At 43.7% G+C, this 14604-nt stretch overlaps 1 protein-coding gene across 1 annotated transcript; it reads right to left on the reverse strand.

Annotated features, from left to right (window-relative positions):
• Positions 1–306: 306 nt before the first annotated feature.
• On the reverse strand, positions 307–5413 carry LOC120492868 (E3 SUMO-protein ligase ZBED1-like). Its single transcript, XM_089121902.1, has 4 exons — positions 4854–5413; positions 2318–2408; positions 1096–2078; positions 307–883 (listed from the first exon to the last, which is right to left on the reverse strand). The coding sequence occupies exons 1-4, from the start codon at positions 5411–5413 to the stop codon at positions 307–309; spliced, it is 2211 nt and encodes a 736-aa protein (XP_088978028.1).
• Positions 5414–14604: the final 9191 nt, after the last annotated feature.

Below are 14604 nucleotides of genomic sequence, written 5' to 3' on the forward strand. Positions count from 1 at the left end.
TCGTCTGCTTTACACAAAAAACAAAATAAAAGGCCAGCTTGTTTACTCTTTTACAGTACCAATATAACTCTTGTTCAAAAAATTCAAAAAGTGTAGTGCAATAAAACCAAACAATGCATTGCACAGTACAGAAATTCCTGAGTGTTTAATACAATATAACAGTCCCAACATAAAACCTGATGGAATCGAACTGACTCTCTTAACTGCTATTCTGTAAGCTTTCATGCTAATGAAGTGCGTGCAATAGGAATGTCCACTTTCCTCCTCCCTCATCCATCACCACTCTTTACTCCTCTTCTACACAACCTACTCTGAATTACTGTGGAGGAATGTGAGCATGTCCACATGCTCTTTGGTGAGGCTTGCTCTTTTTTTGCTCACAATGGTCCCTGCTGCTGAGAACAGACGTTCGGAAGGTGTGGATGTTGCAGGGGCAGCCAGATAGGATTTTGCCACAACAGCCAGGGTGGGGAACTTCGTTTCATTTTCCTTCCACCATTGGAGAGGGTTTTTGTCCTTTGGAATGGGTTTCTCCCCAAAGTACACAAGCAGTTCATTCCTGACAGCATCTTCCCTCTGGTCTTGGCCTGGGTCTTCATCTTCCAACTCCTCTTCATCATCAGAGCCAAGCAACATGTCCAGAACACTAACAGACTTTGGCTTCTGTCTGGAGTGATCTGGCTGGTCACTGGGGGAGTCATCTTCAGGCTCTTCTCTGACTTGCACTCGTCTGGCTTCAAGTGCAAGGGTCTGAAGTTTGTTTTTCACCTTCGGGATGTCGTCTGTGGACAGGAACTTAAGCTTTCGGAATCTCGGATCAAGGGCCGCAGCGAAGATGCACACATTGTTACCGTCTTCATCATATGTTGTCTCAAACTTCCATCTGAAAAAAAAAGGATTTGATTTGCACACTTAAGATCAAAGAAATTCACGGTGCTTAGAGAGAAAGATCAATTTCTCAAACAGTAGAATCAATAGCTCTACATGATAGAATGCTAATGGGAAAACGTTGAAAGATGCAAACTGGGAAAGCTTAATTAAAATATTCAGTTAGTTTACTATGAGAGATTTAAAGAGCTGAATAATTAAACTAACCTTGAAGCAATCTCTGCTGCGGCTGTTGTTTGGAAGGTGGTAATGGGAGCAGACTCAAAGGCTGTCTCCGTGGACTTCTGTAGTCCTTTCACCAGTGGAGGTAGGACAGAGACTGTGACGTATGCCTCTCCACTTAGGAAAATGGTGGCTTGCTCGAAGGGCTCAAGTGCTTTCTGTAGCTCCTCCAGGAGGCTCCACTGGTCAGCTTTCATATCCATGTAGTGCTTTGCTGAATTGGTGACCTCTGGGTCTGAGAGTGTTGCGGTTACAGGCCACCGCTGCTCAAGGAGGCGTGTGATCACATGGTACGAACTATTCCATCTAACAGCTACATCCTGGGTCAACTTGTGTTGAGCTGTGCCCATTTGCTCTTGTTTGAGTTTCAACTTTGTGGTGGCGATCTCGCTGCTATGGAAGTACCCGACGAGGCTCCTTGCTGCCCCAAGTGCCTTGTTGATCCGGGGATCTTTAAGAGCATGGTTGACGATCAACTGGATGGTATGGCCAGCACATCGAAGTGAGGCAACACCATGCCTCTCCTCAAGGATTCTAAGGGCTTTCACCACATTAGCTGCATTACTGTGGACAATCGCCTGGACATCATCACAGAGAGAGAAGTCAAACTTCTCAGCAACCTCTTCAATCCAGCGAGCAATGTTTTCTGCAGTGTGTCGGTCCTGAAGGGGCTTTGTGCACAAAACTAATGAGACCATCTCCCAGTTGTCGTTGATGTAGTGGCAGGTCACTCCGAGGTATGCCTCGGTGGCAATACTTGTCCAGGGATCGGTGGTGAGTGTGATTTTTGATGACCTCTTCTGTAAGTCTTTTTTCAGATCTTCAAAAGTACTTTGATATGCCTTCTCCAACTGCTTTGTGAACCACCACCTGGAGGGACATTTGAAGCCTGGGCAGGCATATTCGATCATGTCTATGAAGGCTTCACCTTCAACAAGAGACACAGGCCTCATGTCTTTGACGATCACCTTTAAGATAAAGAAAAATGGTCTTAATAACAACGTAAACATAGTACCTTTCATAGAACCAGATGTTGTAAGAAGATTAATTATTAGAAAATCCAAATAAGGAAACAAAGAAAAGGGCCAAGTTAACTTAAGAAACACCCATAACCTTGCTAATAAATATAGGACACAAAAAAATTGGCAAAGACATTCCATCCTAAAAGATGCTCAAAGCAAGCAACAGTGAGCTAATAATTACTTACTCTCAAGATCCTTTTCCTCAGTTCAGCTGCCTTCTGTGGAGTGCATTGTGTCTCTTTCCCAAGATAGGATGGCAAGGTTCTTTGCTTAGTCCTAGAAAACACAAAAGCAATGCATTTTAGAACAAGAGCTTAGACAGTGGGGCATTTTAATTCTAGTCTTAACCTCATTGCATTGCGTTTATTTGAAAGTTTATTAAGTTTAAGTTTATTTTATTTACTAAGTTTATTTGAATCCTAACGTGGCTACATTTAAAAGTAATGTTATGTCCAACAATGCATTTTTATCATCATGGTTAGGCTACCCAGCTGATAACGTAGCAGTGTCTCTGTCTTGTAACATGGAAATTGCAGTGGTGCACATTAAATCCACTGTAAAATGTTTGGTACTCAAATGAGCCCTATCACACTTGATCATGAGCACAGTTTAATGCTCATTTTAATGTTTTCAGTGCTCATAAAAACATCCATTCGTTCATGAGCACTGCATACCAGCTTATTGTGCAGCTCATGATACTAAAAGCTGGCTAACGTTAGTCAATGATATGTAATGTTATGCAACTCGTAAACCACCACAGCATGAATTAAGGCTAACTAACTTTAAGTCGTGAGTTAGCTAACGTTCGACAGATAACGTTAAAAGCTAGTGCAATCTGCTTGCTACCGTTAGCTAGATCTAGCAGCTGTGCACTTTGGTGGTGCTGGGCCAACCAAGGCATCTTAACTCTGTGCAGTTTGTTCGTGCTAGGTTAGTAGCTAACGTTCATGTTAGCAACTATAGATAGCGGTGTTCTGCAGCCGTAAACTTGCTACAATTCAAGCCAACATTAGATAATAACTAACGTTAGCTACACAGCTGTCTATGCACCAGTAAGTTACCTAGCTAACGTTAACTAACTAGCACAAACAAACTGCACGGAGAGCTGAGATGGTCAGCTTGAGCCACCGAATTGCACAGAGCTCAAGCTACAAAACACACTATCCAAACATGAAAATAATTTCAGCAACGTTAGTACTTACTTGTTTTTGTCTCCTTCACGAGTTACAATGGGGTGCCTTTGTTTCAGATGCTCCCACATTGCTGTTGTGCTGGTGTGGTATGCCAACTCCATTTGGCAAAGAGCGCAAATAACGACACCTTTTCGTTTGGGACTAAATTTGAAGTAATCCCATACCTTCGATGATTTAGGGCGATTTTTTTCTTTTGTTGGGGCTTTTATTGGTTGCTGTTTCGTCCGCCATTGTGTAATGTTTCGGTGTGGCGAGCTGTACATCCGCGAACGGTGCAAAACCATGTGCTAAACCAAAACAATTGGTTTGCGTCGACGCAAAAATATGACCGACGCGTCGCTACAGGCCTACTAAGCACACAGCAGGACTGACCTCTGGATCCGCATTCCGCACAGCCTTTACAACCGCAAGCGCAGGGCCTTTCAGACTTTCCATAATGCATCGTCGTTGCTCTTTATTTGAACACTCGCTTTCCTCGAACATTAGGTGTGCATGTTCCAGCCAATGTTCAAGACACTCTTCCCCCACTGGCGTTGGCACAGTTCCTGAGAACACTCTCAGTCGACTGTAACTGCTGTTTTCCCCTGACGGTTTCCCCATCTTAGTAAGCAAATCTACCTACTGCACAAATAATAGACTCAGCCAAGCCACTCTCTTGGGTTTCCTCCAACAAGCTCTTCAACGGGCTGGGAGGAGCAGGACTTTCAGAAGCAGCGACAATCCTCCAACTTTTCGTTTTTCCTTCGGGCAACAGCTCAGGAGGGACTTTGGTGGGATCCACCATCTCTTTGGACTCGCATAGCACTCTTTGGCTATCCAGCTTCAAACTGATTGTCCGTCCTCTCACCTAATGCTTTGATGGTTCCTAGAGCGTCTTCGACCTGGGCATTTGCAACATCTTCTGGTATCAGTACCATGAGAGCATGGGCATCCACTGCTTGCCAGTTCATTTTAGAATTGATTTAAATATTTTACTCTTTGTTTTAAAATCATTAAATAATACTGCTCCAAAATACTTCTCAGGTCTATTACAGCCATATGTTCCACCCAGAGCACGTAGGTCTGCTGCATGGCCAACTTCTTTTGGTTTCTCCCAAAGCAAGATTAAAGAGCAGAGGTGATCGCGCCTTTGCAGTGGTGGCCCCGAAACTCTGGAATAATTTACCTTTGTACATTAGGCAGGCACCCTCACTTGCAGTTTTTATATTACTTTTAAAAACTTATTTGTATAGTACTGCATATAATACAGTATGAGAGTTACTTGTCACTTGTCTTTTTTTTTTGCTTTTCTTGTTTGTTATCCGTATGTACATCACTTTGGTAAACACCTGTTGTTGTACAAAGGTGCTCTATAAATAAACTTTGATTTGATTTGATGTAGCGCCCCCTTGGCGTGTCTAACCTATTTTATTTGTTTATAAACAAATATTGAGCCCTTTGCATGTGTCAGCAGGCCCCTCCTGAGAGCAATCTCCCACGGAGGGCCGTCTAGAGCAATATAATGTCTGAGAACCATACTCGGGCTGACCACAACGGGGCTACCAGCAATAGACTGATTCCGTCGCGATGGACCCTCTCTAGAACTCCCGGGAGCCGAGCGTTCGGGGGAAATGCATACAGACGCAGCCTCGTCCACGTCTGTACCATCCAGCCCCAGGGGGGCTGGAGGAGTGAGGTGAAAACCACTGTGGACAGTGGGTCGTCTCTCGAGACGCGAACAGGTCCACTTCCACTGGGCCGAACCTCTGAGATGTTGACTCCACCACCTCGGGGTGGAGTCTCCACTCCCCGGGCCTCGGCCCCCGTCTCGACAGGACGTCTGCTTCCTGATTTTGACTCCCCGGGATGAATGTCGCTCTTAGAGACAACAATTTCTCCTGGGACCACAGGAGGATCTGATGCGCCAATCTGCATAGAGAGCAAGACCTCAGGCCCCCCTGATGGTTTATATAGGCCACTACCGACATATTGTCTGACCTCACGAGGACATGGTGACCTCTGAGTTCCGGCAGGAAGCTCCTCAGAGCCCGGGAAATCGCCAACATTTCCAGACAGTTTATGTCCCAGGAGGAATGATGGTCCTGCCATAGGCCTGTTGTAAAGCGGCCGTCCATGACCGCGCCCCAGCCCGTGAGGGAGGCGTCTGTCGAGACGGTTTTCCGGCGACATGACGCTCCCAACACTGGCCCTTGGGACAGAAACCAAGCTTTCTTCCACATAGATAGGGAACGAAGGCATCTGTGCGTAACCCTGATCGTGTGGAACGGATTTCCCCTCAGGGAAAATCCCTTGGTTTTAAACCACCACTGAAGGGCCCTCATGAGCAGCAGGGCGAATGGAATGATGTTGGACACTGCTGCCCTGAGCCCCAACACTCTCTGGAAATGTTTGACAGTGATGGCTTGGCCCAGCTTTATCACAGCAATTGTGGCCAGGATGGACTCAACTCACGCAGGAGACAGCCGTGCCCGCATCGTGACCGAATCCCACACCACCCCCAGGAACGTCGTTCTCTGGGCTGGTGTCAACACACTCTTCTTCGTGTTCTCAACCCCAACTTCTGGATGTGGGCGAGGACAACATCTCGATGCTGAACCGCCTGCTCTTGTGACTGAGCCAGAATGAGCCAGTCGTCTATAAAATTGAGCACCCTGATACCCTCGAGTCTCAGGGGTGCTAGAGCTGTATCCACACATTTGGTAAATGTGCGTGGTGAGACTGCTAGGAAGAACCCGATATTGGTATGCTTTGCCCCCGAAAGCGAACCTCAGAAACTTCCTGTGAGATGGAAGAATGAATATATGACAGTAAGATAGATCCTTCAGATCTATGGTGACAAACCAATTCTTGGATTGAATTTGGTTCACGATTGTTGGTGAGCATCTTGAATCTGAATCTCCTCAATGGACGGTTCAAGTACCTGAGATCTATTATTGGACGCAACCGCCCCATCCTTCTTGGGAAATATGAAGTAGCGGCTGTAGAGCCCGGACTCCCTGTCTAGTGGAGGAATACGTTCTATGGCCTCTCTTTTTAGAAGGGAGTTTACTTCCTGTTCCAATACCCAACCCTGCACTGGGTCGACTACAGTCCAGATCACCCCATTGAATCTGGGTGGGTGGAAACCGAACTGCGATTTTCTGCGGGCTCCGCGAAAGGGACGACTTCGGTCGCTCCACCGCGGGTGGGGCTGCACGCAACAGAACCTAGGCTGGCTAGGACCTCTTTGAGGAAGCCTTTATAGCCTGCAGGACGACCCTCAGGTTGCCCTGTTTACGCTGAGGCTTCGCATGAGAGTGCCGTCTATGCCCCCAAGCTCCTTGAGGAGGGGCTCTAGAAGCGTTACTCTTTCACCAAACAATACTGTTTTAATATTATTAGTCTCGTAATTTACAGTACACGCTGCCTCGGCAAACGTGAGATTCAAGCCGTAACAATATATTTGGCTTTCATCCCTCGAGAAGAAAGCCAACAGATGTGAGGCTGAAAAATCCGACACCGCACGGTCTAATTTATTGGCCTATGCGTAGAGATATTTCTCAATGCACACTGCCAGCACCCTCAGGAGCTGACTGTGAATGCCTCACACAAAACAGTATTATTTATTTTTACCATTTAAAATTGTTATTTACAGATCATGTGTCCTTATTATTGTAGACGCGTAATATTTAGGACTTTGACTTTTTGACTTTGACTAATCTACACGCTGCTTCGGCAAACGCGAGATCCGAGCCACTATAGATTCTTTATTGCAATGCAGACCTTAAATCTACGCGCTGCCTCGGCAAACGCGAGATCCAATCACAGAATCTTTATTGCAGAGTAAACTCGTAATCTACACGCTGCCTCGGCAAACGGGAGATCTGAGCCACTAGATTCTGAATTGCAATGCAGACCTTAAATCTACGCGCTGCCTCGGCAAACGCGAGATCCTAGTCACAGAATCTTTATTGCTGAGTAGACTCGTAATCTACACGTTGCCTCGGCAAACGCGAGATCCGAGCCACTAGATTCCATATTGCAATAATTCAGGACAATTCTTATGGGACAAACAACAACAAATAAGACAGACAGTTTGACACAGAGCGCTTTGCTGAAGAACAAAGGCTGACATCTCATGTGTGCCGGGTCCTTATATAGCTTCCGCCTATGTGCCGTACGTCATGACGCAACACCAATCAGAGATTGGCATAGTTTCATTCATACTTCAGATGCGCTACGCTGAGAGGCGTTCCCCCAAAGTGTCATTTGACGCAGTTTGAGTTCCCTCGATTGGGAACTAACAACTCTTATGTTTCATTCATAAAAACTGCATGTCATTTAAATGCCAGATAATCTTTTTCCAATTACCTACAACCAACAATCAGGGCTGTGTTTCCCAAACATTGACAATTGGTGATTCTCTGGGAACACTTTCCATAAATAATTTCCTCTACACTAATTTGAGTGTCTTTGTTTATCCCAAGGTTTTCCTGCAGCCTGCCGGATCCAGAGCTTAGCCTGGACCCGATGACAATGCAGTGCTTGAAGTGCCAACTAGCAGAAAATGGAGGATCAAGAGATAACTACCCTATGGAGGATCTCTTTGCCACTCTACAGATAAAGCATTGTGAATTTTGTTTTGTGTACCTACCACAAAGGGATAAAATAAAACAAATTCTGTATCAAATTTATAGACAAGACAAGTAGTTTGTTCTTGGACACCATTAGGTCACTTGATGAAGTTTTTTGGTTCCTTGCCACTTGCCTTTGGCTTGCTCAGTTGGGGATTTTTAAATTAATTAATCAATTAGTAATACCCCTGATCAGCTCTACAAAACGTGGATGTTTTACCACTAAGAAATGAACATTGTTATTATGTTTTGATTGAAACTGTGAAGTTGCTTTGATATAATCTATATTGTAAAAAGTGCTATATAAATATACTTGTCTTAACTTGACTTGACTGGTGGCAATTGTTCTACACTCAATTTAGGCTTACTATGCTTTTGGGAAATGCTGCCCTGGTGTATCAACACATAAATTGATCACTTAGAAACAAAACTCAACGTTCTCAGAAATATATAGATTATTTTTATCTTCTTGCAGTTTGGGTTATTATGTAAATATACCTAATTTGATAACTTAGATATCAAAATTCCACATTTTGAGAAACAAATGTATTTTTGACCCTTGCATTCCAGTTTATTTAGTAAATATATACTTAATGTACATACAAGTCACCTTTATTATAGTGCTTTAGACAATACAGATTGTTTCAAAGCAGCTTCACAATTGAAACAAATTCAAATTCATTTGTAAAGCTGCTCTAACAAGCCAATAGTTTTGATTCAGTTCAGTTCAATAACGTTAATCAATTGTGCATACATATGGTATGTGCAGTGTATTTGTGCACATACATGTATGAGTGACAAACTCCTGTACACTCCAATGCACTCCAAACAAGCAAAAGATACAAGATAGTAGTGTTTTACATTTTTCACATCTGTGTGTAGTTTGGTGTGCATTTGGCTAATTATTATATTTTTAAATTGCATTAATGTGTAATTTAATGCGGCCAAGAAGTGGCTGCGAAAATGAAACAACAGAATATAAAAAATATGTTGTGAAATATTAGCAATTAAGTCATGTGAGAGTGTAAAACTGAGGAAAGTCATAAAGACCGGTCATGAGTTTGTTTATCCAAGCTGCTTGTCAATTATGCTAATTTAGATGGCTAACTGACTCATTAAATTTGATTTGAATTTGGAGGTCCCAGTGAATTCACTGCCCTCATGCCAGTGCCCACTGCATATGGGGTTTATATTTGCCAAGGGATGTCCATATTATTCACAGTTTTCTAATCCTGTGGCACACTAGAGACAGAGAATGAGAGTGAAATTGTCACCAAATAAAGCCATTTAGATAAAACATTTGTCAGTTGGACCATTTGTCTATATTTCTGTAACGAAAGTGACGGACTGATTGTGTGTGCAGCAATAATTGTGTAGCATGAGACAGGCGAGTGACATGGTGAGGAGGTGCAGGGGCCATAATAGACGGATGAACAGGAGGAGAGGGACCTTGGGTCTAATGATGGTGTGAAATGATTCACAGGAGCACAGCTGGTGAAAGAAAGAGGGGGCTTTTGAGAGATTTTGAGAGAAAAGACATAAAAAAGTGAATGAGAGGATGACAGAAGCCAAACAAGAACATTTGGAGGGAAAGATGCTGGACACAGTCAATCATTTGAAGTGTGTGGGTAGACTTGCAATGGAATGAGAGGAGAGATAGGGAACACCTTAAAGAAACAATGATGGGATCTTTTCCAAAACTAGTGAGCTACCTTGTTGTCTCTCTACACGGAAGCATCCAAGCTGAAATGGAATATTAAAAGTAACAAAAACAACTCTTTCATGTTTTAAAATAGTGCAATTCAGGAGATTCAATTCATAATGTACTTTACAATTGCTAAACTACATTTCTTGAATCTATTACCCACTTTCTCAAAACTTTAAACCAAATCTTCAAACGAGATTTAGAGAACCTCAGACTCTTCTGGCAAAAATCAAACAATTTCCTAGTATTATTTTATCTGTTCTCAAAATAAAATAATGCTTTGAGATCATACACACAAGTCAATATTACAAACCTTACAGGTCATTCAGTAGAAAGTGGAGAACACAGCATCCAAAGCATGCAGTTACAGAGAAAAGGTTCATTGTAACACTGTAAACACATTTTGTACTTATGTAAAAACTATAGTAAACGCAACTTGTAGTGAGGTGAATCAATTTGTATACTGTATGCACTGCAAGTATTGTCAAACAACAGAAGGAGACAGACATGTAAGTGAATCAACAGATGTTTATTTATAGGTAATGGTGAGTCAGTAGCAGCTGGAATATCAGACAGGGACTTTGCTGGATGGTAATGAATGTTGTTGCAGAGGGTGAAAGAGAAGCGAAGGCCAGCAAAACAGATTAGGACAGAAGATGGCAGAAGACTTGTAGAGACTTTGGGGGGAGGGGCGAACCAAACACAACGGAACCTATGTGAGTTAAACACCACATTCCAGAGTCACAGAATGGCTCCAAACTGCCTGCTTTGGGACAAGGAAAACCCCAGATAAGTTTTTCTTTATGACCGCAGGCCCAAAAGATGGGCACTAAACAGGAAGAACTGTCAATGTGTTAATGTTTTACCCAAGACAAATCTGCTCAGAAAGGTCTGACCACCAAGAGGCCTGACCACCTTCGACCTCCCTCAGCATCATCACTGTTGATCCTGGACAAAGATGTTACAGAGACCTTTCCCCCACTCCTCAAACACGCAGGGAACTCACTGTTGAGATCTGAGATCTCACACATAAAATCCTATAAACTCACCACAGAACAATTCTTGGACTTATAATCAAACATCATAATTCGTATTGCTTTCTGCAATTAATGTGTTGTGTATGTTATGCTTAGATCACATATTAATCATGTAATTGTCATTAACTATTAACTCTTGTAATTGTTATACAACTAATAGATGTGTGAATGAATGTGAATGCCTCGTGTTCACTATCAATCGTACGCTCTTAATTCAAAAGATGGCTTGATTGAAATCTGTGTAAAATGTTTTGTATTCTTATAAATCTATAATGTTTAAAATGTGTAAATCATGTAAAGCGAGAAGCGAGAAGCTCACCGATCATGCATAATTTATGATCATCAGAAACTAGATCCACCTCCTAGATGATGCCATTGTCTTATTGGTCAGAATTCTTCAAAAGAGGTTGGACTAACTTTTAAGTTAAAGATCCGAACAAAGGAGCAAGACCTCATGTTCAATGTTCAGAGTTCGTTCAGTTTCAGTTCTGTCCAGTTTTGTAACTGTTAAGTCCGTGCCTCTCTCTAAAACAGCAAGAGAGTGTTCCTGTTCGCGCTTCTCTCTGAAACAAAGAGCGTGATCGCACGCTTCTACATCGACTAGACCAAATTAGACCAAGACAAATAGCCCATCAAGATCGGGGTTAAAACAGCTCATTCAAGCCATCCAACTCGTCTTACTTTCATTTCTTTCCTTTATTTCCTTTTTTCTTAAAAGTCTCGGTTCAAAGTTAAGTTTGCTGCAAAGCTTCGTTTTAAACATCTCTCCTGCAACGCGCTTCGAATGGTTAAGACTTTCATTCGCCTGCTAACACCCACGTGACCGGCAGCCCAGGAACTTCCATCCAGGCACGAAGACAACCAGCCACGTGGACCCCAACCAGCCACGTGGACCCGGGACCCCCCCCTCTTTCTGCGACTGTATGAATGTGTGTGTGTGCGTGTGACCGTGTTAGACATCAGTTTTATGTATTTAGAATAGCTAATTAAGTCTTCCATATATTTTAAAAGATAATTGCCTTGTGTTGTGTTTGCACATTTAATGTCTTGTACTGCCGATCTAAAGTTACCTCGCTAATAGTGTTTCACTATAGATTGAGTATTTATATCCTTGCGAAGGTTATAATTACGGCCCGTTCAAATGAACTCTAAGCGAGTCATTTGCTCGGTTCCATAGTGATTCGGTTAAGATTCATTGTAAATCAATGAATCATCCCCTTTGAGCTAAATTGGCCTTCCGGCCCCCTTAAATACATTTTATGTATATTATTAAATGTTGCATTTGTTACAGACTTGAAGTAGCAATCTTAGATGAGTATAAATGTCACCTAGTGACCAGTGTAATAAGTTACCCAGGTCCCAGCCGCAGAAACCAACAGACAGTCAAAATCAGGTACCAAAAATACACTTTATTAAGGGAAATACTGATACGTAGGAAAAATAAAAAGAGTTCACTAAAATCAAGTCTGATATCTTTTTGACAGATGTCGAAGTTGCGAGGCTTCTCTGTAATTTGCTCCGACTGTCCTCCCTCAAAGCAGTCGAGCAGACACGTCCAAAGAGTCACGGCAAGCGTCAGACCCACAGAAGATGGGCACGGTGCTCTAGGCAGCACACGATCTTCAGGAAAACGCCAGACTCTGGAGCCACAAGCTGCGGGTGCCCATCTTCTGTGGGTCTGACGCTTGCCGTGACTCTTTGGACGTGTCTGCTCGACTGCTTCTGAAGCAGATGGCAATTCTCGCGCATGCGTCGTGGAAATCTAAGGAAGTCTCGTTTCTGGCCTACAAGGAAGAAAGGAAATAGTCGAATAAACTCGTTATTTTTGTTTGTTTTTTCGCACAAAAAGTATTCGCGTCGCTTGATAAACATATAGTTGAGCCACGGTAGTCACTTGGGATATTTAAACATTTTCTTCATTGACTTTCTGGGCCGTCAAGAGGCAGTCCCTTAGGCAGCCAATGTGGTAGTTATACAGCTCTCAAATTTAATCAAAAATATCTTCATTTGTGTTCCGAAGACGAACGAAGGTCTTACGGGGTTGGTGAGCATGGGGGTGAGTAATTAATGACTTAATTTTCATTTTTGGGTGAACTAACCCTTTAAGAATAGGCATTCTGTGTGCACTTTGCTCACGCTATGGTTATGTGTGACCTTTCCCGACCGACCTATCAATCAAACCCTGATTCGGCAGAGGAGGGCACCCATCAGCCCTCCTGTCCCATAGCCATCCAGACCCAGCAGGGTTAGTGGATCCCCGGCCTTCGCCTCACACCTTCTCCATCTGGACCCTTTCTCGGCCCCCTGTCCCATCGGCTCCCCCGTGGCTTCTGCCTCCCTCAGCTCCTCCATGGCCCCTCAGTCCACCAGCTCGACCAGGCTCCCTCGTCCCTCTGGATTCCTTTCGGTCCCTCATCACCCGTCCTTCACCTCTGGATTTTCATTTGTTTGCTTTGCCCCGTCATTTCACCCCCCCGGTTCAGTTGGATTCTTCACTCCCTCCGGTCACCCATCAGCCCTCACTCCCTCTGGCCTCACCATGTCCCTCTGTACCCCTGTCATCACTTCAGTCACCGGAGCCTGGGGGGTCCCCATGTTCCCACGGTTCCTCATCAGCACCTCATGTCGTCAGTCCCCCGGCTTCACCCTGGTCTCCTCTCACATCTGCTCCGCCCCTGTCAGTCGGCCCCCTGGTGTTGTCAGCCCCGCTTCCATCGGCTCCACCAGGGGTCCTCCCTCCATCTGCTCCGCCCTGGTCTCGCCCTCAGCCTGCTCCGCCCTGGTCTTGCCCTCAGCCTGCTCCGCCCTGGTCTCGCCCTCAGCCTGCGCCGCCCTGGTCTCGCCCTCAGCCTGCGCCGCCCTGGTCTCGCCCTCAGCCTGCTCCGCCCTGGCCACGCCCTCAGCCTGCTCCGCCCTGGCCACGCCCCGCTCAGCCCTCAGATCGTCCCACAAAAGCTCTGCAGAAAATGCACAGAAATCAGGAATCAGAAAAGTGTTGTATTTTCTCCATTTAAAATTACAATCATTCAAATAAACTACAGCTTAAGATTTAATAGATTTTGTTATCCATTTCTGTAGTACACTCACTCAAATCCTTTGATGACAGCATTCAGCATCATGAGCCTCTCTCCACCGGATAAACACACGTGTTCTCCTGGCCCTGTAACATAAAGTACAGAAAGAGATTCACATTATGAGCTCAACACTGCATTTACATGCTGATGTTGATATGTTAACTCACGTCTTATCCAACTTAAATGTTCCTCAATATATCAACACTAATAAGGGACAAATTAAATATCATGTTTAGTTACTTCATAGATTTGTTTATTTGTAAACAGTGTCGACAACCGTGAATTATCATACATAATAGCACAGCACACATAACCTTACACTCAGATTAATTTTTCATGTTGTGATGCGCTCATTTACAATTCTTACACAATATGTTCCTTCCTGATGTAAGAGACATTTTAAATAAAGGTGTACTGTTATGTAAATCCACTTTAGAAACGTAACGTTATGTGTACTTACTGGAGCTCCCCTGTTAACTAGCTATAAAACGTGTTTACAGCAAAATCACAACTATATTGTCAAACTCCTTTACACTTTCAACAGTTAAAATGTTTACTCTACTGTATATAGTAGTTTAACACATACGAGTCAAACACAAGGAACCGTGTTTACTCACATTTGAAAACCCCTGGGTCGCTGATCTCCGCGATGTTGATAATGACATATCCTCTCGCGTGGCCTCCTGGAATAGATGAGTACAATCGGACAAACACTCAAATATCTGGGCGAAAGCAGGAGATCATGCGGGAACTTATCGCCTACTCTTTTATGAATACTGATTTTCGAACGTACTGCTTCTTTCACATACTGTATTCGCCTACTATATAGTAGGAAAGTAGGGATATTTGA

Source organism: Pimephales promelas, chromosome 17, assembly GCF_988280905.1.
Source record: "Pimephales promelas chromosome 17, fPimPro1.hap1.1, whole genome shotgun sequence".
Lineage (NCBI taxonomy): Eukaryota > Metazoa > Chordata > Actinopteri > Cypriniformes > Leuciscidae > Pimephales > Pimephales promelas.

Coding starts and splice junctions, on each gene's coding strand:
- LOC120492868 (XM_089121902.1), bottom strand. CDS start 5,413: ATGGCAGGACCATCATTCCTCCTGGGACATAAACTGTCTGGAAATGTT. Junction 2,079..2,317: donor TGAGGAAAAGGATCTTGAGA/GTAAGTAATTAT, acceptor TTTATCTTAAAG/GTGATCGTCAAAGACATGAG. Junction 884..1,095: donor GCAGCAGAGATTGCTTCAAG/GTTAGTTTAATT, acceptor TTTTTTTTTCAG/ATGGAAGTTTGAGACAACAT.